At 40.8% G+C, this 22,614-nt stretch overlaps 1 protein-coding gene across 2 annotated transcripts in view; it reads left to right on the top strand.

The window, feature by feature from the left end:
- The window catches only part of stxbp5a (syntaxin binding protein 5a (tomosyn)), a 94,791-nt gene that overhangs the window by 18,854 nt on the left and 53,323 nt on the right, over positions 1 to 22,614 (top strand). For both annotated transcript variants that reach the window (XM_051071864.1, XM_051071863.1), the window contains exons 3-4: positions 15,722 to 15,801; positions 17,517 to 17,619. In XM_051071864.1, the coding sequence (XP_050927821.1) occupies positions 15,722 to 15,801; positions 17,517 to 17,619 (183 nt within the window). The remainder of the gene's footprint in view (positions 1 to 15,721; positions 15,802 to 17,516; positions 17,620 to 22,614) is intronic.

Genomic DNA, 22,614 nt, shown 5'->3' on the forward strand with positions numbered 1-22,614 from the left:
CACATATCCGTAAGCTCTATATACAACTGCTCCTGTATTTTGGAATTTGTTGTTGTTGGCTCAACTCAATGTGTATTTCTGTTGTCTTCTAAAATAAATAATTTATGAAATAGGCAAATATAGACTAAATATATAATGTAATAAATAAACTTTTGACTCTGAACTAAAAAAAAATCACCAAATAAATTTAAATATAGTTAGTCTGTGAATGATTTCAGTACCGCATAGCAAATAACTTCAGTTGTGCCATGCTTAGTCCTTTGGTACATTTCTAGTAGTTTTGTATTATGATAAATGTTTTTTTTATTTTGTTCTCTTCAGTTAATGTACATGTAATGTATACCATATAACGCAGTATAAAAAAGCTGTTTAAGGTGTAGTTGTGAATGCTGTAGAAACCATAACAGGAAAGCTGGCTGGTTTGTTATTTAACAGCTGTGTGTTGCACTTTTATTAAATCCATTTATCTTGAAATTCACCTTATAAATACATTTGACTTGACGCGTCCTTTGCCGCTCTGTCTCAGGGCAGAGATGGAGAAATAAAACTGCTACCATGTAAATGCCTTCAGCCCTACTGGGGAATTCTGGGATTGATGATACCTGGAAAGAGAAGACAAGACTGATAGATGCTGCAAATATATCTAGATACACACAGACACAAACTCAGACGCTCACTCACTCACTCACTCACACACATATACACACACACACAGCCATGATCTTTTTTTCTGTTTTCAAAGAACAATACCAGTGAGATGCCAACACATAGGAATCGCTTTATTTCCACTGTCTGGAGGCAAACAGCTCATATACTGCAGTGTAGTTATGGCCCATGTTTGTGTGTATGCATGCATGTGTTTGTTGAACATCAGCCGTCATGGTTGGGCTACCTTGCAGCCATCCCAGAAGAGCGAAGGAATGAAATGGGGGGGGGCATAAGACGAGAGAGAGAGAGAGAGATCAGACAGAGAGGCGATAGAGATAAAAATGACAGAGATGGTATGAGCGAAAGAGGCGGTGAGGCGACAGAGGGGATTAGCAGCAGAGCGAGGAAGGCGCTCTTTCTTTTTCGTGCTCTCCCTCCTTTGTACTTTTTCTTGTCTACCACACACTATAGGCACTTTGCCTGACACACGGTGATGAAACAGAATACATCCTGGCCTGTGTGCCCTCCGCACTGCACGACACGTCTATAAACACACACCCACAAACAGGGACAATCCTCTTGACTTATGTAACTGCCTCTGTTGCACTATGCACTCACTCTAAACCCCTCCCCCCGAAGGCCTGTATATGGTGTGTGATGTGATTATGAGTGTGTGTGTCTCTCTCTATCCTCTCTCCTTCTTTCTTAATCTGCCTGTAACAATCCCTGGCACTACAGAAATAAGGCAATGCACAAACATGTTCTGTGATATTTGTGTATGTGTCATAGGCACTTTTTTTTTTATACCGCACAGATGGACTTGTGAGTCATGCATGGTGTGTTTGACTGTGTGAATGTGTGCTCTTTTTCTTTATTAATCCTGTCATTCAGGCAGAATATCTTCCTTTCTGGAGCCCCAAATTACTTAATCCATTCTAATGCATCACCTACAGTAATCCACAGTCACTCTTTCTCTGCTGTCCAGCCAGGTATTTTTATCTGCTAAAGGTGTTGAAATGTTTCTCATGCACTCCAACATTCATCCACTCACCCGTCTATTTTTAAGCCGTATGTCCTGGTCTGGGTCACGATTTTAATACATTTGCTAGAGTTATTTTGATCAGATAATGTGGCCTAAAACTGAAAAAAAAACCAGACACTCAGACAGTGATTAGTTATGATTTTGGTGAACCTTTGACATTTAGTCTAGTGACATGCTCATCCATAGTTGTACCATTAAGTAAGTAATATGAAAATCTAAAGACTCATAATTTAAAGGCTTGATATACTCCAAGATGAGACACACAGGGCAGACGTCACACATGCAGTTTATGTATACGGTTTTTCTTGCACTTCGTCTGAAGTTTGTCTTCCTGAAACCTATAAATGCATAGATTTTGCAGAACAGTTAAGGATTCATCTTCTTGCTCAAGGACGCTTCAGCAGGGCAGATGGTTACCAACATAGGGCATGTTGAAGGACATCTTACATACTGACTGTGCCACCCCGCTGCCCTCGGTGTGCAGGATGTGTGTGTCAAAGATCAGGGTGGAGAGAAAATGCAGATGCTTCACAAAGTGCAGCACAGCAGCGCATCTATTTTTGTATGTATGTGTGCATGGTAGTCCACTGACAGCCTCCAGTTTCAGTGCTGGGGATACTTGGCCTTCTGTCTCACATTAATCAAAGAGCAAAGGACAGCACTCCGATTAATATTTTATATGCTGCATGACACTTTTGGCAAGGTGCCCTTCTCCAGCGTGCTATTGGCAAAGTGACAGCCATACAATGTACCAACGGTGTGTCTAATTAGTCCTAAAGCGGACACAACAGAATCCATGCCAGCAGGGAGTGCTGTATAGATAACTCAATCCATCAATCTAAACACATCTATAGATGCTGCTGCTGTAGGTCTTTAAAGTCATCAAAGTGCCAGTGTGATATAATTTCTTCTTTCATTTTGTCAAGAATTTGCACACACAAATCAGAAATGTACCATGCTTTTCTTTTTGACTGTAGCATCTGTTTTCCTCTTCTAGGTGAGTCTGTCACAAGCTTACCATTCATTTGACCTTTGTAACTATACTATCATTTCATCTGACTTTGTGTGTGTTTGTGTTGAGCACATAGGAACCCTAATTCTGCCCTGACCAGTATTAGAGAAACACATTCTCTCCCATTCTCTCCCTCTTATGCCACTGAGCGCTGATTTATTTATTTATTTTTTTGTTTAACAGTCGATCTCTTGCACACACTCTCATACCAGTTTCTGAGGTGTGAGTATACAGTCAGTCAAGTGTTACTGCACGGCTGGCAATATACTGACTCTTGCTGCGCTGGCAGCATACTGGTACCTGTCCTTGAAAGCAGGGCCTGGCTCTGCACTGGTTGGCACATTGAGTAATATTAGAGGCCAGCAGTGGCTAATCTCCCACAGTCCAACCTTTGAAAAGATTTGTTTGATATCAGTGCCAGAGGGTGCATGTGTGTGTATGTGTATGTGTATGTGCGTTTGCGTTGGAAAAGAGGAGGGGGGAGGGAACAAGAGAGCACACACACATACAATACAGTACATTTTGATTGCTTCGGGATAGTGCTGGGAGTATGTTGAGGATAGCTCCAGCTTAATTTCTACAGTGTTTTCAGCTTTGTAAATGATGTACCATTCATTTTAACACTCCAGTTTTGCACTATTTAACCAGCTACACCTGCCGATGTACAGCACAGTACAGTGCAGTACCTGGCGCTGTTCTAATGAGATTAACGGAAGTGTTTGATAAGAAAGCTCCTTAGTTTGGATGCATTTCATTGCCTTTGGAGCTTTTATTAAAACAAAGACACATGATCTCACAGTGTGAATGTGTTAAAGGTTAATTTGGCATTAAGTTACATTCTAATAAAACATTTTCCTCCCCACCACTTTGAGAGGGTAATACATAAAGCCATCTAAATGCATATGCTGGCTCCCATTCGCCACATCCATTATTCATTGACGGGAGGAAACCCAGTCACAGACTTTTAGTCCTGCAGTTGCTGGTGTTTTCCTCCCCAGCTCTCTCTCCTTCTTTTTCTCCCTCTTTTCTCTCTGTATATAGCCAAACCATGTTTCTCCTTAAGTTATTCTCCACCTTGTCATTTTAAATGTCCACTTGGGTTTTGTCTTTAAAAACTGTTTAACTTCTCTCTCTCTTTTTTTCTCCCTGTCAGCCATATGGTGTCTTTTCCTCTCCGTTGTGGGAGGGAGACATTGATCGTAACTGGGTGGGGAAAGAAAGCCTTGCGAGAGAAAATTACATTTATATTCTGTATATATACAATATAAGCATTTCATCTGGATCTGTCCTTTAAATGTCCCCTCACTCTCCCAATCTACCATATCCAATAACAAGTATGTATCACTGTAAGACATAATGTTTACATGGTAAAATTGATTAGCTGTCAAGGGTAGTTTTGTACATGCTCCTCTCCATTGCCCTGCTGGCATTAGATTCCCTATCTTTTGGACTATCTGAGAGTCTGTTTATGGACTGAATGTCCTGTTTTCATAGTGAGCGTGTTCAATATGTGCAATCCAATGACAACAGTGGGCTTAATGTGTGAGACAAGAAAGACCAATGCACTATGTGTGCAAAGGAGTTTCATGTATCCCTTTGGAGACCTGGTGGTGACGTGGTTCATGTTTCATTTATATCATAGATTTCACTTGTTATATAAGAAATAAGTATATGCACCGATGGAAAGCCTTGCTAATCTAAAGATAAACTTGTCTTTTATTATAAATGGTTGCCTTCACACAGTTGACTTTTTTTTATTAATGAGGTACATGATGTTTTTGTTGCTAATAAGGAAATATTTGAAATCATAGTGCAGCACAAGTCAATAGCTGGATAAAGAGTGCATTTGTCAATATTAGATGAGTTTCTTAGAAAATATAACCAGATACCAAGCATGCAAATTTTAACCAGTGGTCATTAAACACACCAGAGAAACAACACTGAATGAATGCTAATGTTACTCTGTATGGGTACTGGATGTGCAGTAAGCCACTCTTTGACAACATGTTATCTTAATCAACTTAAAAGGCAGTCAGTATTCACAGCTTGTTTCCATCACACCCAAGTTGCTAGAAAATCAATTAATGCATGTTTAACATTAAGTAGCTAAACACAGGCCTGAGTATTACAGTAGATGTAGAGCCTTGTTTACCATCCAAGGGAACACATTTGGTCTATATATTTAGTCTTGACTCACTTTTTCTTTTTCTCAGTTCTTATTCATTTCATACTATGTGATGGATGCTGATCACTGGAAAGCAGAAAAAGACAGGAAGCAGGGGAAATAGTTCAGGTGGGATTTAATCTGAGGCCAGCAGGTGAACATGTGGCTCCAGAGGCGACAAGATTGAACTGACTGACTCTCCTTTGCTATGTGATAGATGATATCTGTTATGGTTTCCAGCACAGTACCAATATGTTTGGTTGTATTGCCAACTTGTGAAGTTCTTTCCTCTCCGTTCTGAATGTTACTCACACACACGGACACATATCCTTAGCTGTGAGTCACCGTAGATGAAGCTTGAAAATACAGCAGAGTTGGAAATCAGAGAGGGCAGATTTGATGTAGAGGAGTCCCATCAAGTCTGCCAACCCAAGCGACCTGACTGATATGACCCGTCCTGAATTAGTGCCCCTCCTGGTGGCAGGAGATAAACTGATTAAACTATTAAAGAATAAAGGTGAAACATTTGGTTAGGTAAAGGTACACAGTCAGTTCTGTTAGGTTTAGGGAAAAATAATGGGCTGGGTTATGATAAGTACTTTGTTAAGGTTAGAGGATCGTCCACAGGCCAGGTGTCATGTTTAATACATAATCTCATGTGTGTTATGTGAGATATGCAAGGAGCAGTGTACACAAAACCAGTGTGGACTATACTCATCCAAATCCAAACATTATTTACTTTAATTTGGCATTGTCTACTAGACACACAAGCATGGCTACTTCTAAATGGATAAAATCTTAATCCTTGGTTTTAGAATCAGTTCAGGACAGGCCACAATAACATTAAAGTCACCTTTAAAGGAGAAACCACAGCCCCTTGTCACTTGCAGAGATATTCTTGTGCCTCAGTGTTGTGTGTAGCAGCATTGCCTGTTGGAACATAATCCTCTAACTGGCTTTGCATTGCTATCACTGCAGCAGAATTTATGATTTCTGTAAAGCTGCCTGTCATTTTGACAGTTGCAGTAACAGGTAAAATTCAGCTCTCCAATCCAGGATTTTCAGGGTATAGAAATGCCCAGGTTTTCCATCCACACTGAATGTTCTTGTATTTCTCTTTTCCATTCACACAGTCTCTCTAGTGAATTCCATCACTTCCCTCTGTTTCTTCTGTCTCACTCTTTCCTCCTCCTGTCTGTTTCGATTTTGACTCTTCCTCCCATTTTTTCAACATCTCTCATTTTTGCTTCTGCTCTATGCGTGCTCTTGCAGGAGAGTTTGGCCACAAGCTGTTCTGCTGACTCTACATTTGTTCCTTCATAGTTTTTACCCCTTTACTCTCCCCCTCTTCGCTTCTATCTCATCCTCGCTCCCATCCCTGCTCCCGCCCCTCCCTTTCTCTCCTTTTTGCCTTCAATCCCTACATCCAGTGAATTTCCAAACCTCTTTCCCCGCTTTTATTCTGTTCCTTCTCCCTCTCTCTTCTCTCCCTCTTTTTCATCTCTTTTCAGATATTTGCCTCAGAGTGGCCGTACAGTAGCTCAGTGCTGAGTTGTCCTGCTAAAATTAGATGATGTCCTGGGTTATTAACACCCTACTACTGGGCAGAGCTGGCCATGCTCCAGGAACCAACAATCCACATTATCCCTACAGCATGGGGAGGTTACAGTTTTTACTGTGCATCACCACTGTGCACAGCCTCGCCTGTACTGGCTCTGGCCCAGACTAATTCATAGACAATATTTCTTAATAGAGTTGTGATTCTAGTACAACTGCTCACGTAGCCCTTTGTGTCTCAGCATTGTGCTTCACAGGTCAGTGAGGGAGACTATAGGCTCTCATGAGGATGGTGTCTGGTTTAGTTCTGTGTGATATTTTTACACTAGACCAAGTATTCAACTTGAAAATACCTCTGATTCTGATATTCACATTTTTTTTATTGACAGTGAAAGAAGTGTCATCATTTCGCAGCATCTTTCAGGCCCTAATCAGCCTTCCTACCTGCAGAGTCCTTGAACACTCCTCATTTTTTCATGTATGAATGTAGATCACCACAGCTTTGAACTGTGCGCCTCAGCAAATGGCCTTTGTCAAGAATGTCACATCTAGATGAATCTAAGGGACAGGGGCTATAACAGGTCTGTGTGTGTGTGTGTGTGTTTGTATCGTAATGTTTTCTAAGGTGAGTATGTGGAAGCTGAGGCAGCGACAAATACTCAGCGGCCCCATCGCAGTTTAATTGTTTGCCTGCATAATAAATCAAATGTGTCAAGGGAGATTATTTATACAAGGACTGTGTTAAACAAATGAATCACCAGTTTGCTCAACTCTAGGTTTTTTCCTTTTGTTGTTGTGTGTGTGTGTGTGTGTGTGTGTGCTGTAGCTGTGTGCTGGTGCCTGCGGGTTGTGCTTGTGTGTTATTTGCTTGCGTTTCAGTATGATTGCATGACAATACTCGTGTGTCTTTTTTTTCATGTGTGACTCTGATATTCATGAGGGAGCGTGAATCTCCTTGCTTCCTCGTGCTCTCTCTGTCATTGATGTATCTGGTAATACCTGAGTGCCCTGGCAGAGGAAGGAAAAAAGAAAACAGATTAACACAAACAAGTCACAGGGCCCCTTTAGAGCTACAATGTATACATTTCTAAAGCTCAGAGGGTGAAGACCTGTGTCCAGAGAGCTGTTTTAGCTTGCAGCGCGTACTGGCACCTTGGTGGGATGCTAGTCACCGTTCCTGCTGTTGCTAAGCGACAGCTGAAAACCTGTTTAAAGCACATTTTTTTGTTCAAGTTGAGACGTTTTCAAATTTCACTGACCGGTGTGCTGCTCAGCGAAAAAAAAATGCCCTGCCCTCTTTGTCCAGAACATGTTTTTTTCTTTCACATAAACCAAGAAAACCCTGTCAGCATTGTAAAGAGAGGTCCCTGGTGGACACGCAGGATATGCTTTCCCTCCTACACTGCTGTTAATAAAGGAAAAAATATAGAACAGTGTTGATCTGATGCAGTAATGCCACTAGAAATATGTTCAAATGTAAATGTTGGTTTTGTGGCACAAGCTGTAAGGATGTGTGGAGGCTTGAATGTGTCAGATGAAGAATTGATACATAAAAAAGTATAGAGAGCATTATTTTCACATTAAATGGTGCAGTTCAAAAAGCTATTATTAAAAGCATCATCGAATGTGCCAAGTCAGGGTGGGTGACAAAATGCTGACTTAAGAAAGGTAGAGCAAAGTGCCTGGTAATAGCTGAGTGCTGGCCATGGCGCAGGGCTGGATCGTGGCCTGCAGGAACGGGGATGCAGCTCCCTCAGCAGCCTTTAAATGTGATGTAAACAGCTGCAGGCAGCTGGAGGGGGGGCATGAAATGGGTACACGGGAGTGTTGAGGCAGGTTGAGGTCAAGGTGGGCTGCAGCATTAGGGATGATTTGTAGAATATCACAAATCCAATGGGAGCTGAGTAATGTGTGTTACGATGGGGGTCTTTGCAAGATTGTTGTTCCTCTAGGCTTATTACTGTGCTGTTTCCTTGATTCACTGTTGTAAAGGCATTCTTATTTTCCCCCTGTCTTACTTCTTTCCTCCTTATTTTGTTCTCCCTTTCTGTCTTTCATTCCTTCTACTACTATTTTTGCAGTGCCTTTCTGCCTGCTCCCTCTCCTCACCCTCCCGAATTCCATCGCCTCGTTCTTGTCTCTGGGTCCGGTGCAGAGCAGCCTGTGCCCTGTGGCCCCGCCCCAGTCTCTGGCAGGGTGATGTATGAGTGGCTAGCTTTGACGTCACTTCAGGCCTAACGTCATAGCAACCCAGTGCTCCCAGGCTTGCTCTTTCTGGTGCTTTCTCTCGGTGCCTCTCCCTCATTCCTTCTCCTCTTTATCTTCCATTAATCGCCTCTTTCTCTTTTACTACCCCCCCACTGTTTCCGCTCCTCTACATCCATTTCTTTATCTTGTCTATCATTTTTCATTGCTCAGGCTCACATTAAAATCTCGCCTCTCTTCTTTGTCCACCCTCCGTCTTGTTCTCACCCCTCTGGAGCTTTCTATTTTTGTCAGACGCTGCTGCATCCTCTCCTTCATTATTCTATTTATTCCACTCACGGACATACAAATTTACAGAGGTATGACATGTTTGAGGTAAGCTGACAAGCAGCAAACCCGCCCTTGTCTCATGTGTAATACAGGCACCTTCTTATTCAATTACAATCTTATCAAGATCAACTCTATTCCTGGACAACATGGTTTCATAAAACCGGCAGTCTGTGCTCCCGCTGTACCCAGCCAATTCTTTCTATGACAACTTTGCTTTGTCAGACACCCGATGACTCACCTTTATTTGTTAGGGAAAGTTGCCCGTGGCTTTGACTAAAATGAATGTAAAAAGAAGCAGTATAAAAGTGATATCAGTCAACTCTGACTTCCAGAATAGCTCTGGAAAAATTTCATTGGACTTGACAAGACGTGAAGCTGACCCACTTTCTGCTTTTGCTCTCTTGTCTTCCTCTTCCTCTTCCTGTCTTCTTGTCTCGTTCCTATCGATGCCTGCAGTCAGTCTGTCCACTTTTAGGGCTGGTGCAGTGTGGTGAAAGTGGGGGTGGGGTAGAGACCTCGCTTGGTTAAAATGGAATGAGGATCGCTCTTGTCAGCAACTGTGACACATCTCCTACTGAGCCTGTCCCATGTGGACTGAGCTGAGGCACTTCGGAGTAACTGTGGGTCATGTTTGTTAAAATAGTGGAAAAAATTTGACAATGCCAACTGAGATGTCGAGGAACTTTTCTTGTAAAATGATGACGCAGAGATTTACAATTTAGTAAAGGCTATGTACCCATTTTTATTTGGGCTAATTTTATTTTTCTGGCATTTGTACTGTTAAGAAAACAATGATGCAGCCTTTTTGTTTGTCACTTGTCAATCACAGTGTGACCAGTCTGTTCTTATCTTCATATTTTTGTCCCAAACAGCTGCATAATAGCATAAAATTCAGCATTTCTTCTGCACCAGAGGATTGTTCGAGGTGTACCAAAATGTTTTCCCCTAAGGAAATATTGTGGGTAAAATCCACTCAGTTGATTATGTAAGCTAATGCACCTTCAGTTTGATCATAAAAAGAATATGATCATGTTCATTATAAGCACTCTGTGTCTCCAGCTGCCTTTCTTTATGTAATCCCGTGAAATATTTTGTTAACGTTGTTTTTACCATGTCAAAAGCCAATGATGTGAAAACAACCCACAGAAATCGAAATTATGTTATTTCCCACTCTGCCGTGAAATTGAGGCAGAGGCACACTGCCAGAGGAAAACATGTATTTTATAGGAAACACATTTTGACACAACAGTGGTAAACAGTTAACCAGTGCCGGAGGTTTACAAAAACAAATGTAAAAGCTTTCATGCACCGGGTAAAGATTGAATTACCATCAGATATTGGGAGCAGCAGAAAGGGCATTCAAATAAATAACGCAGGCACTGTGTTACTTAGAAGATGGAGTCTCTTTTATACCAACACTTGATAACAATGATCATTTTTATCATTTACAAAACATTTATTTAAATTTCATAATAATAGATATATATAAATAAATTAATAAATAATTTGCTGGTACAAGTAGAACCATTATTAATTAATTACTCATTTGTAAACCCTTAGATTATTAGTTATCTAAACAAAGCATTTATCCATGACCTTTGCTAGCTTTTCTAATAATTAGATTGTAAATCAGTCAAATAAATCAACTTGAACAGCCAGGCTGACTCAATCATCAGTGTAAAGTGTTCAGATAAACCTTCTTACTTGCTCTTTTGGTAAAGGTTTTCCACAAATACATTAAACTTTAAAGAGCCCTTTTCACTCCTTAGTAGTTTACCTTACGAGGCTGCAAAATAATTTGTTAAACATAAAAGACAAATGATCAGTTGTCAAGTTTTTATTCAAATGTTGTGAGATTCCAGAAAATAAAATGAAAATTGATCGCATGTCCAGTCGGCACCACTGGCTCTGTGCCACAAACTGAAAATGTGAATAAAAACTGGTGGATGGTAGCGCACTCATAATAGTCTGGTCTTAGAAGCATTTGTTTTACCATGGTACACATGAACATAACAGTTGTGTGGTGTATGTGAGGTATAAACTGTTCTGTCAGCACTAATTCCTTATATATATCCTTATATATATATAACACATGTAAATGTAGAGAGTGGTATACAGAGCTGGTGTCTGCTACAGCAAAGTTCTCGTGATGGAACTCAGTTTATGGCCAAATTCTTTGCATACTACTTTATGCTCTGAAGCTTGGTCTTTTAGCATTTATGGTAATTATTATGGCAACATTCATTTGAAACACATGCAACAAATGCTACTGTTTCCCTCTTTGATGGTGTGAATTTATTTTGCTGGACTGTTTCTTATGATCACGTCTGTGTCAGTGTGTATGTGTGCTTCATGATAATATGCTTGTGGGATGGCTGCCTCTCTTCAGAGAGAAGGCAGTATGAGCAGTTTAAAAAGCACAACCTTAAATCCTTTCCTCTCTCTTTCTGAGGCCCTGGAAGATTTGGTTGCCAGGCAACATTAGGAAAGAGTTTTCAATTAAGTCACTTTGAGTTAGATGGACCGCTCTGTTGCCCGGGCCTAAACTATCTTGACTAACACCACACTCTGGTGCATGTGTGAAGGTTATATACAGTAGAAAAAAGGATGCTCAACACTTTCTGTGCAGAGATGAAACTATGTACAGAGAGTGTGTACTCCTCTGAATGCTCTGCCATAGACTAACACAGATTTGTTAGAAAAATGAGAGGATTTATGAGTTTATGATCCTGTTCAATATCTATGAAAATAGCATCAATTAAAAAAAAAATTTTGTATTCATTTCTACCCTTGACTGGTAACTAGTAACAGTAACATTCTTCATTTTTTAATAATAATAATAATAATGATCTATTTCTTGTCATCCAAGCATTCCTTCATTCTGTCCTCAAATTAGGAAACAACGATTAACTTACTACAGATCAATCTCTCACAGTAATATACAGTCGCCAACTCCACTCATTACCTTCATGTATCAGTGATTCAATTGCATTCAACACTTTGAGCTGTAACTATTTCTTATGTTTTGCAACAGCATCATCACTTTAGTGAGTTTTCAGGCACACCGTACATCAAGAAACCTCATTAAATGAGCTGATCTAAGCTTGCTCTCCCTCTCTTACACAATTTGACCTACATGGACGTCAGTGTCCCTCTACAAACCTTTGACAGCTTAGCCAGCAGCAGTATCCTGGAGGATGGCAGCCATGCCAGGTCAAGTGGAGAAAGCGTCGAGGTCCTCTGTCCTTATCCACTGGCCGTGACAGTGATTCGGTGTGCGCTGATGAGCTTTTTTGCCTCTCTGTTAAATTTTGTCTTTTAATTTTTCCCAGCATATGAAGCTCTAAACTTTGACTGTTCAGTGCAGCAGTGACCTTCCCTTATTCTACATATTTTACTTTCTTTGAGACCTCCAAACACTATGAGACCACCAAACAGTATCATTACTCTTCTTTGTTGAACTAAGGATACACAGTATTTGGACGTATTTGTGTTACAAACTCCACCACTGTGTCCACCGTAGTGGACATGTGCTGTATGAGTGCACAATCCCAAGGTTTTGAATAGAGAACCAGAATACAAATATGAGCCCCAAGCATTTGCTTTCTCTCTTTACTGCTCTCACGTACTAAGTGATATTGAATTTATTTTAGCTTTCCAGGAATTTTCCAGGAGAGTTTCTCTGTTTTTCCTCTCTCCTGTTCCTCAAACCAAATAATGATAACTCTCTATTCACAGTGTTCCTTCCAAGTAGTCAGCTTGGGTTTATGCGATTCAGGCATCATTGACCCGTCTGCTTTGGTTACTGTGGTAACACTCAAGGTGTACATACACTAACTGTTTTTTTTGTTAGGTTTTTTTTTTTTTTTTTTTTTTTTTTGCTGTATGGAAGCAAAACAGCAAACTGCAGGCTAGATGAAGACTTTGAATCCTTCAAACACAACTCCTCAATCCCACCTAACAACATCTGATGTATAGGATGTTGATATACATACATTTGAGGAGAGGCTAAATGATCCCCTATTTGTTTCCAGGACGTATTTGGAATACATCATACATAAAGTGGCCGTAAATTAAAAGCCCAAGAATAGAATTGCATAATTGAACATTGGGCACAGGGTTGCTTCCCTTTCCATATAGATTTTGGAGACCAGCAAGGGACCATTATTGTCCCAATTATGTGAAGGTGAAGACAGAGAGGGCTGCCAGTTTTCAAGCCAGCTCTGCTTCCTATGGATCCCATGCAGTGTTTGTTTAAGAGAAATGCACCTCCATGACTTCCAGGGGGTCTAAGGTAGAATGAGACAGATCATAAGCTGCTGGATTCTTTCTGGTCAGGGCATCACTGGCTTAGAGCTGTAGTCCAGTAATCACCTGTCCAAGAGGGAGAGGGCAAAGCGTAATCCACCTGAAGAGTTGGGGGGCAGCTTTGCGGGCAGCACAGAAACTACTGTACCATGCTGACATCTGATTGGAAGGGAACCAGCATGTGCTCTGTGAAAGAAGGTGATTTAAGACTGACCCACCAGGTCTTTCTGATAAAGATGAGTCTTATACACTTCTACATTATTGCCCTAAGTTCCAGGGTTTTAATATATCATTTAGCACTTAGTGAGTCACAGCACAGACCAGATATTCACAATTGTGAATTTATGATTCAAGATTATCTTGTGGCCGTCTTAATGAATGCAATGCCAATATTCTCTTTCCTTTTAGCTCTGTTTAGTTTCCGCTAACCCCTAAGGGAAATATCCAACTCTTTAGCTGCTAAATGTTCCACACTGTTTACCAGCTAGTTGCCAAATGTTTTTTTTTCTGAAAACAGTTGAAAGGATGTTGATGAGACTGATGAGTGTGAACCACAACAGTCAATTTGAGGGCTGGAAAAAAACTGTACAGTGAGTTGGAATATGCTATGATGCTTCAGAGTTAACTGATAATTCTCTATAGATTCATTGCTACAAATGACCACTGTCATTTATACATAGTTGTTTGATCCATTGTTTAGGTAAAAATATTGATCATAGCAGCTTTAAGCATTATGCTTTCTCACACTTTGTTGTCAAATATAGCTATGAAAATACATTTATAGTGTGTGTGTTTACTTATAAACACCATTGTGTATCCAGGTAAAATGAATGTGCAGAATGAGAGGCCCATTTGGCTGCAAAGAAACAAGGTGTGTGGTGCCGCCTCTGTTGATGTGGCGGCTTTATTCATTGGGATGGTCACAACACACCTCAGGAATGATTACATGCATTACAGCTTAATAAATTACACTGGTGCCTGTCTGTGGGCTGAAGGCGCAGTTTGCACTGTGGGAGAGGAGGGACTTGATTGTTGGTGTTTGAATTAGATTCTTAGGTGAGCTCTGATTGTTCTGTTGTTGCTGCTGCTATCACTGTTATTACCAACGTGGTGGGGTTTCTTCCACTTAACAGTTAATTAAAGGAACATCTCTTTTCCTCTGTCTTCCTCCGTCACTCTGCCTATATTTCTGTGTGTATGTAAATGCATGAAATGTCCCTGATCAATCTGTATTCATAAGAAGCTGCATGTCTCAAACTGTGTTTTAGTTGGATAGCTCTGCAGGAAATTTACTGTGTGGTCGCATGCAGAAACGTACCACGCCCCCCACCCTTACACACACACACACACACACACACACACACACACACTAATGATGAGCAATAGTGTCCTCCCTTGGGTGTTATACCTCTGTATGCCCCCTGTATGAAAAACTGCCACCCCCCACCTCAGTCCTGAGAGTCACGGGAAGAATGAATGGATATAATCAGTAAGCTCACCCGTTCACCCTCCTTGGAAAGAGAAGCTCGTTATTCTCTGTCAGTCCTCTCTTCTCTCTTTTTTTTCCCCAGCCTCCATCCTTCCGCCCCTCTCTGCCTGTTTTCTCTCTCTTCTGCATCTTTTATCGGAGTTGTCGATCTCTGTTTAACTGCATCCTCTCTCTCTCTCTCTCTCTCTCTCTCTCTCTATCTCTCTCTCCCTCTCTCCTTCTCCCTCTCCCTCACCGCTATTATTCTTTCATCTGCTCACATAATATCCACCTCTTCACCGCTGATTCATTTTCTGTACATTTGAATATCTGACCCCCCACCCCCACTCCCCACTCCACCTCCCACCACCACCCCCCACCCCACCCATTTTCTCCCCTTCAGTCCTGTAACAGTTGGTGCTGCAGCATTGCCACTGTCTTGTTTTGACTCTATATATTTATTCCTCCTCTGTCTGACATGTTATTATTTGTGTATAATAATTGGCTCCTAAGTGCCTTTATTCTAAGAACATATTCTCAAAATGCCCCCTGGTAAAACCAAGCTCTATGTTGTAAAACTGTAGGGCGCATAATGAAGTGTTGCATAATTACAGTATTTTCAGGGAAGGAATGTGATTCACAGGGATGTGGGGGTCTGAAATGGTATAGACCTGCAATGTGGAGATACTTTCTGGTAGGTGATGAATATGTTCAAACTCTGCTGGTAGACTATGAAAACGTCACTGTGAATATTCCATTTTCCTTCCCAGCAGGTAACCAGGTAGCAGATGTCATGACCTTTGAATCAGGTGAAGTGAAGGAGCAAATGACCTTCAAATGCTGAGGCACTTGCTACTGACTTGCTAAAGACACCTCAGGCAGTTGCAGTACATACTGGGCTGCCCACACAGACAGAAACACACACTAGTGGTCTCGTGATAAATTACTTTGGTGGTACTGCATGTTCCTTGACAGAGAACCTTTCAGGTTTGGTCGTCCAGGTGTGGAGTGTTACTGTCAGCATGAGAGCGGAGCTGCCGTCATCCAACTGCAGTTTCTAATCAACGAAGGTGAGTTAAAACATATTCACACTGCTCAATTACTCCAGTGATGTGTCTGTACTCACCAGTAAGGCTAGTACTTTCTTCCAAAGACAGGATAACTCCATGGGTAATAGTGTTACAGATTTTTTTTATATATACTATCCTGCTGCAGTATTCCACTTTAGTCTGTTAAAAAGATTTGGGGCTGATTCATGAATGTTCATCCCCGGTAATCACATTTCACCCCTAAAATGTGTAAAAATATTGATCCCACTGTGTGCCATTGGAAATAAGGGTGGATGAATGATTATAATGGTTGTGTGAAATAGGTCACCTGCCTTATCTGCTCTTCTCCATGTTTTAACATGGTGAGCTGTCCTCTTCCTTATATGTTGTAAGAGTAAAATCAGTCATTCGACAAGATATTCCCAGAGTACTGAGGACTCCTCTTCATAGCATTTAAAACTTATTAAAAAGTTGACACCGAAAGCCTGGTGTTTGCTAATTTTAGACAATATGTCATTACTGCTTGTGTTAAAATAACATTAAATATTGATGCAACAGTTTGTAGAAAGAAAAAGATCGAAGAAAAACATCAATACTCCTCAAACCAATCAAGTTTAAAAAAAGGGGTACCTAAATTTATATTGATATTTTAATGGTATCAGTAGTATGACAGAACCAAGAAATCCAACACATTGAGATCCTCAGACTTTTTCCAGGTAAATTTCATATAAATTAATTTTATACATTCATATATAATGATGTGGCATTTCTTGATCCAATGCACTTGTCAATGAGACTTGCAAGCAATATTCCCCCTAATTTTTCATGTGTCTGAGCATACACACAAACTCCCTGAGAATTCCTTGGACCACTGTGAGCAACATCAGATGTGCACACTGTCGCACACTGTAATTTTATGCACTACATAGTTTTGCTGTGCACGGAGAAAGTGGGAGCAGTGCGCGATTGCGCAGGCGCGCAGCTTAGAGGGAACATTGCTTGCAAGAACTTTGTTGATTTTTTCTTACCTATTTGCAGCAGTATTGAAAGTGTCACTTGATTCTGACCACAGATTTTTAAACAGCCAATTAGCAGCCGTTTGCATCCACCCTTTTAAAATCACTCATATGAGTCAACCCTCAAATCATCCATCCCTTCTTAAACAATTGCTCAGCTAAAATAGGCACCTTTGTCCATATGTCACAATAAGCCAAAGGCTACAACACAAATGTGAAAGTTGACAAGCCGGAAACATGTATTGAATACCTACAGCACTTTATGATTCATATGGAAAAAGCATGAGTTTGATTTACTTTATATTTATGAGAAATGCAGTATTTCATGCTCAGTTGTGTGTGTGTGTGTGTGTGTGTGTTTGTGTGTGTGTTTGTCAGCGTCTGTGACTGTGACTCAGCAGCTCAAACAAACCCTGAGGGAGATGGAGACGATTTTTAGTGCCTCCTACACGCGCACATACACTCATATACATCTTATGAATCATCATGGTTACCTGGGAGAATGCTGCATGATTTAAAATCAGCTTGAGTTTCCAAGGAATGAAGTCTGACTCATGCATGTCATGCTGACAGACAAAATGGGCAGTCTGTGGATGTGTTTATGAAAATCTCATCTAGTTATAACCCACATGAAATTTCAATGATGTTACCAGTGTTTTGTTTGAAGCTTTTTTTTACATTTTTGAGTATGAGATGAAATGTCTCTTCTGCTGTGACAGGGAGCGTTGGTGAGTGCTCTGGCGGATGACAGTGTCCACCTGTGGAACCTGAGGCAGAAGAGACCAGCCATCCTTCACTCCCTCAAGTTCAACAGAGAGAGGTAAGAGACTTGTCCTCGAAACTGTGAACAATTTGAAAGCCTGCAAAGTCGATGTGCCCATCTTCCTGCTGCTCTCCTTTCTCCATTTGTCTCAGTTTGTCCTCTCCCTCCTCACTAGTCCCTCACACTTGCTCTTGTGCAACACTCAACAGTGGCTTTCGGAGCAGGGGCAGTGTCACAGTTTGCCACCTGTTTGAATTGTTACATTTCGCTGACTGCCATACTGTATGCAAACAGACGGCATTTCAGTTGGCAAATGTGCGCCTGCAAAACTGTGCACAGGGCAAAGGAGGTGACAGAGAGGCTGATGCTCTCTCTCTCTCTCTCTCTCTCTCTCTTGCTCTCGCTCTCTCTCTCTCTCTGTTTCCCTCTCTGTTGGCCTCTAACTAAAGACTCATTATTTGGGTCACTTACTCTGCCTTTGAGGTGTTCCCATCACCGGGGCACAGGTGTAAACCTACCCAAACTCCTGAGGGTTTACACCAGCAGGTTGTTGAACACAAACACAAACAGAACATAAACCTAAACCCACAGAAGAAATAGACACACCTGCCTACACTTTTACATGAATGTGAATACACACACATACCCACTATAGGATGGTGACTGCATAATAAGGGTGAAATCCAGAATCATTTTACAGGTATTTTTACTTGTTGTAGTTTATTAAGTACAACTTGTGTGTACTTTATGTTATTACTAATCATGGTTTAAGGCATATCATAACTTTTTAGATTAATTCCCCCTCCTTTGAAGCAATCAGTGGATTCCAGTGTGCAGAGACTTCAGACAAGCTTGTGATAAATTTCTTATCAAACTTTTATGCTTTGAATTTGTTAGAGTTGTGTTATTATCACATACTAACATATATGCACCATCAAGGATAAGCCTACAACTAAAACGATATTTGGCTTATTTGGTTATTTTACAGTCAAATATGCACAGCAGACATTTCTCAAATTGTAAATGTTGGAATGCCTTTGAATGCACCAACACTGGGTGTTCGAAAAGTTTCACATGATGAGAAAATGATTTTATATATATATTTATATATTTTATATCTGAGAGAGGAATTAAATCAAGCAAAAGCCAAACTGTATGCTTTCAAAATGCCATGTTGGCATGATATATGTAAGGGACATGTGCAAAACAGCCATGCAGTTATGAAGCATTCCTTCCAACATCAGATGAAGACGAGTGAAATGCAGCACCTCACCTCAAGGAAGTTGGTGTCCACTGTCTCCTCCAATCACAAACTGCAGCGATTACCCATCAGAGCCAATCATCTCACTGGCCAGTGATCTGTCACTGTGAAAAGTGGAATGGGTTAAACGTCAGAGCCAATGATGTGAGACAACGGTGATGTGATGGACAGGTGGCCAGCAGCGGCTTTTACGGCGGGTTGTGTTCTTGCGGAGGCGCTTGACCGCCTCTGACATTTAGAAAGCATGGCCGTCCAACGCAACGACCCAGAGACACAGCATCAGAGAGGAGCTGAGTTACTGTATCTCAACAGACGTCATGCTGGGAAGGAGAAGCTGTAAAGTTACTTGGGGACATTTGGAAGAGGAGGAAGAGCAGAGCAAAGTAAACCTAAAAGCAGTGGAAGAAAGTACAGAAAAGGTCTCCTGTGAGGAAGAATAGATAAAGAATTCAAGAAAGAGATAATGATGAATGAAAAAATGGAGAGTAAAAATAAAGGGGGAGGAGGAGGATGAGTAGGATGAGGCCACTCTTCATTCCTTGGTTAAAAATTCAGAAGGACGAATCCTGCCTTTCACTCCTCATACATACATAATATGTAAGGACCGGATGATTAGAGGAGAAAATGCAAATACTTGAGCCTCATGACTGAGACAGTCTTTCTATCTCAGCTTCAGACATCAATCTGGCTGTACGGCCCCTTGCAATGATTTTACCTGAGGGCTTTGCAGTCTCACAGAACACCAGCTGCATACAGTGTTCACCGAACAGTTTGGAGTCGCTCAACTAAGCAATGACAACAAGTTTGCATCTTTTCTATTACGTTTTCGGTTTTGCCCCTGAGGCCTGTGACATACTGGCAACCTGTTAACAGTATTCCTGTGTCTTTTGGCACAACATGCTGGGCTGCTAGGCTTCCCAGGACCATGACGAGCAATAAACATAGATGTATGGAAGTAAATGCATCGAAATGGTAACATTATGTGTGGCTGACTCACACCTCTTGACATGGATGTAACAGTTATAGAACTTCATTTTACTCATTTATCATGTGGCTTGGAACAAGTAATGACAAATGCCATGGCTGTGCTGATTTAATATAGAATAGAAATCAAATTAAGTGTTTGCAGATCACTCCATTTTCACTGTTTGTGTGCAGACATACAACTACATACAGTCTGCAGAGTTAATGGGACCATCAGGGTTTTGTTGGGCCTTCTTATCTCAACTCACAGTTTAGCCAATTGTCTTTAGTTTGAAAATCTGTTTTTTAAGTGGAGATCACTGTTCTGTTTATTGTTATAAAGGCACATCTTTATTGTCTGGATCAAGGCCTTTTAATACTGTTGTCAAAAGAAATAACATGTGGTTACATTTCTAAATGGCTATTAGAAGATCACAGTTCAAAGTGTCATCTGAAGTTAAGAGTTGTTGAAGTGAAGCCAAGAAATGGTGCCAGTGGTTTTTCAGACCAACATGTTGCAGGATTTAATCTGACAGATGTGTAAACCTATAAAAGTCTTGTTCACCCACCGCCAATCCCTTCCCATTTCCTTTTTCTTTTTTTTTTCACCATTGCTCCTTTGTTTTTCCCCTCTCTGACTGTTTGTTCAAAGCTTGACTTTAGCTTGTCAGGGTGTAGAGGACAAGGCAGCCATTTCCTCCGTCAACAAAAGGACAATCATCCAACCAGAACTGCCTTGACAGCCTCCTAACAGGGTGCAACAGAATAAAAAGAAACAACAGCCTGTCACAAGCCAAATGGAGCACTCATGTTTAAACTACTCCAGATACTGCAAGGTATATTATTAACCACAGAGATTGTTTCTGTGTGGATATCACATTGTTTTTGCAGGTTTTTTGTATTGGTATTCACCTGTAGACTACTTTAAGGAATAGTTTTAATTTTTGTGAAATTTACCAAAATTACCATGTACCCATGTACAATTACCCATGAGTTTTTTTAACTTTGAAGAGAGGCAGGCTAGCTGTTGCCTCCATGCTAAGCTAGGCTAATTGCCTCCTGGCTCCAGCTTCATACTTAGTGCACGGACAATGTGAGAGGTATCAATTTTCTTATCTAACTTTTGGGAAGAAAGTGAGCTGAAGTGAAAGTGTATTTATCTAAAAATGTTGTTGGGTGGCATTCACTGGATACAGCTCTCTTTGTAATAGCTTCTTTCTTTGTGACTGCTAGCATCAAAAAATTTCACTTTAACTGTTGAAATGGTAATGCACAGAAACTAAAAAAGTATCTGACTGAATAGCTGTATATATTATAAAAAGTAGGTAGGCAGAAAAATAGAAAGACTAACATTTTTTTTCACATTTATTTTCTACATATAATTCACCTTTACAAATCCATAGGCTGCCTATTATCTGAGGATCCATTCCAAATCTCCAAACAGATCCCTCTTTCTCACCTTCCTTCTTTCCTCTTTCCCTCCTTCCCCTGATCAGAATTTGAGTTGATGGGTGAAAGCAGTGTGGCGGAAAGCCCTCCAGCGTCAGCATCCATTCACATCAGATCACAGGCACTAGGAGAGAGGAGAGAAGGGAGGAGAGGAGGAGTTGAGACAGACTGGGCCTCAGCCAGAGAGCAGTGAGTCAGTCTGTGGGTAGGAGTGTGGGGATGCAGGGAGCGCAAAAGAAATCCTGTCGAGTCATTCTGGCGTAGGATGCTCTCGTCACCTCCTGGCCTCACAGGAATGCACTGCAGATGTGGATGCTATTGTCAATGCAGGGTGATATGATGGGAGATAATAAGAGTCTGGGTCGCCACATGTACACGCACACACACCACAGCACAAATGAGACTTGATCTCTGCACTTTGTTTTTGCTAATAGGTAAGATTCCTTTAAGGAAATTTTGTTTATCAGAACACTAACTCATTGTATTCTCGATATATTTGGGTTTAGCCACTTGAATCTGTGCCTCTGGAAACTGATCAGTCACTTAATACAGTTATTTAAAAAACATAAACCTCAGATTTGATGATTTTCTCAGTAGTTTGCCAACATTGGTAGTGCATCAGTTAAATGACTTAAAATGGTTGAAAAAATGTAATTATTCAGTCAAACAGAGCTTACTCAGATGTTTCACTGATGAAGGTTACTTCAGGACTGTTGATCTAGGATTATGTATATCCCTCCAGAACTTTTTTCCTGTCTCCCTTTTCTCCTTTTTAACTTTCTGACTGAATAGCTGTATATATTATAAAAACTGTGATGGTGAACCAACTTCTGCATTAATTCTAACAGAGGCACATACTTGGATTTAATTTTGCAGGTGCACTGTATCTGTATAGCGGAGACGGAGTGTGAAAGTGCTCGAGAGATGTGTTGTGGAGACAGTTTCCATGAGTGTATGTGTGTGGGTGTGTGTGTGCTGTCTGTTATCAGATTAGATTCTTCGTAACTGAGACCATGTGGGTAGATTGGAGTCTCTGGCCTCTCAGATTAGAAAAGACTCCACGCATCCAGGCTGGAGCTTTGCCAGATGGATACTGTATGCCACCAGCTTTTATGTAATGTGTGTATTGTTATTTCAACAATGATGGGCTATTTTGCTGATGTCTAAAGGCTGTTGGACAGTTAATCAACTTTTTTTTCATTGTTGCTTAATAGTCATTGGTTATCTATGTATTGTCTTTGTCCAAAACACCATTTCCAAATAACGCTGAAAGGAATATCTGCACTCTCAATTACTATAAAACTTCCTCATGTTCTGATCATTGTAGAAGAAGAGAATATTGACCAGATGAGATAACAGAGGATTAACACATGACCGCC

This window comes from Lates calcarifer, linkage group LG7_1 (genome assembly GCF_001640805.2).
Source record: "Lates calcarifer isolate ASB-BC8 linkage group LG7_1, TLL_Latcal_v3, whole genome shotgun sequence".
In the NCBI taxonomy this organism is placed as follows: domain Eukaryota; kingdom Metazoa; phylum Chordata; class Actinopteri; family Centropomidae; genus Lates; species Lates calcarifer.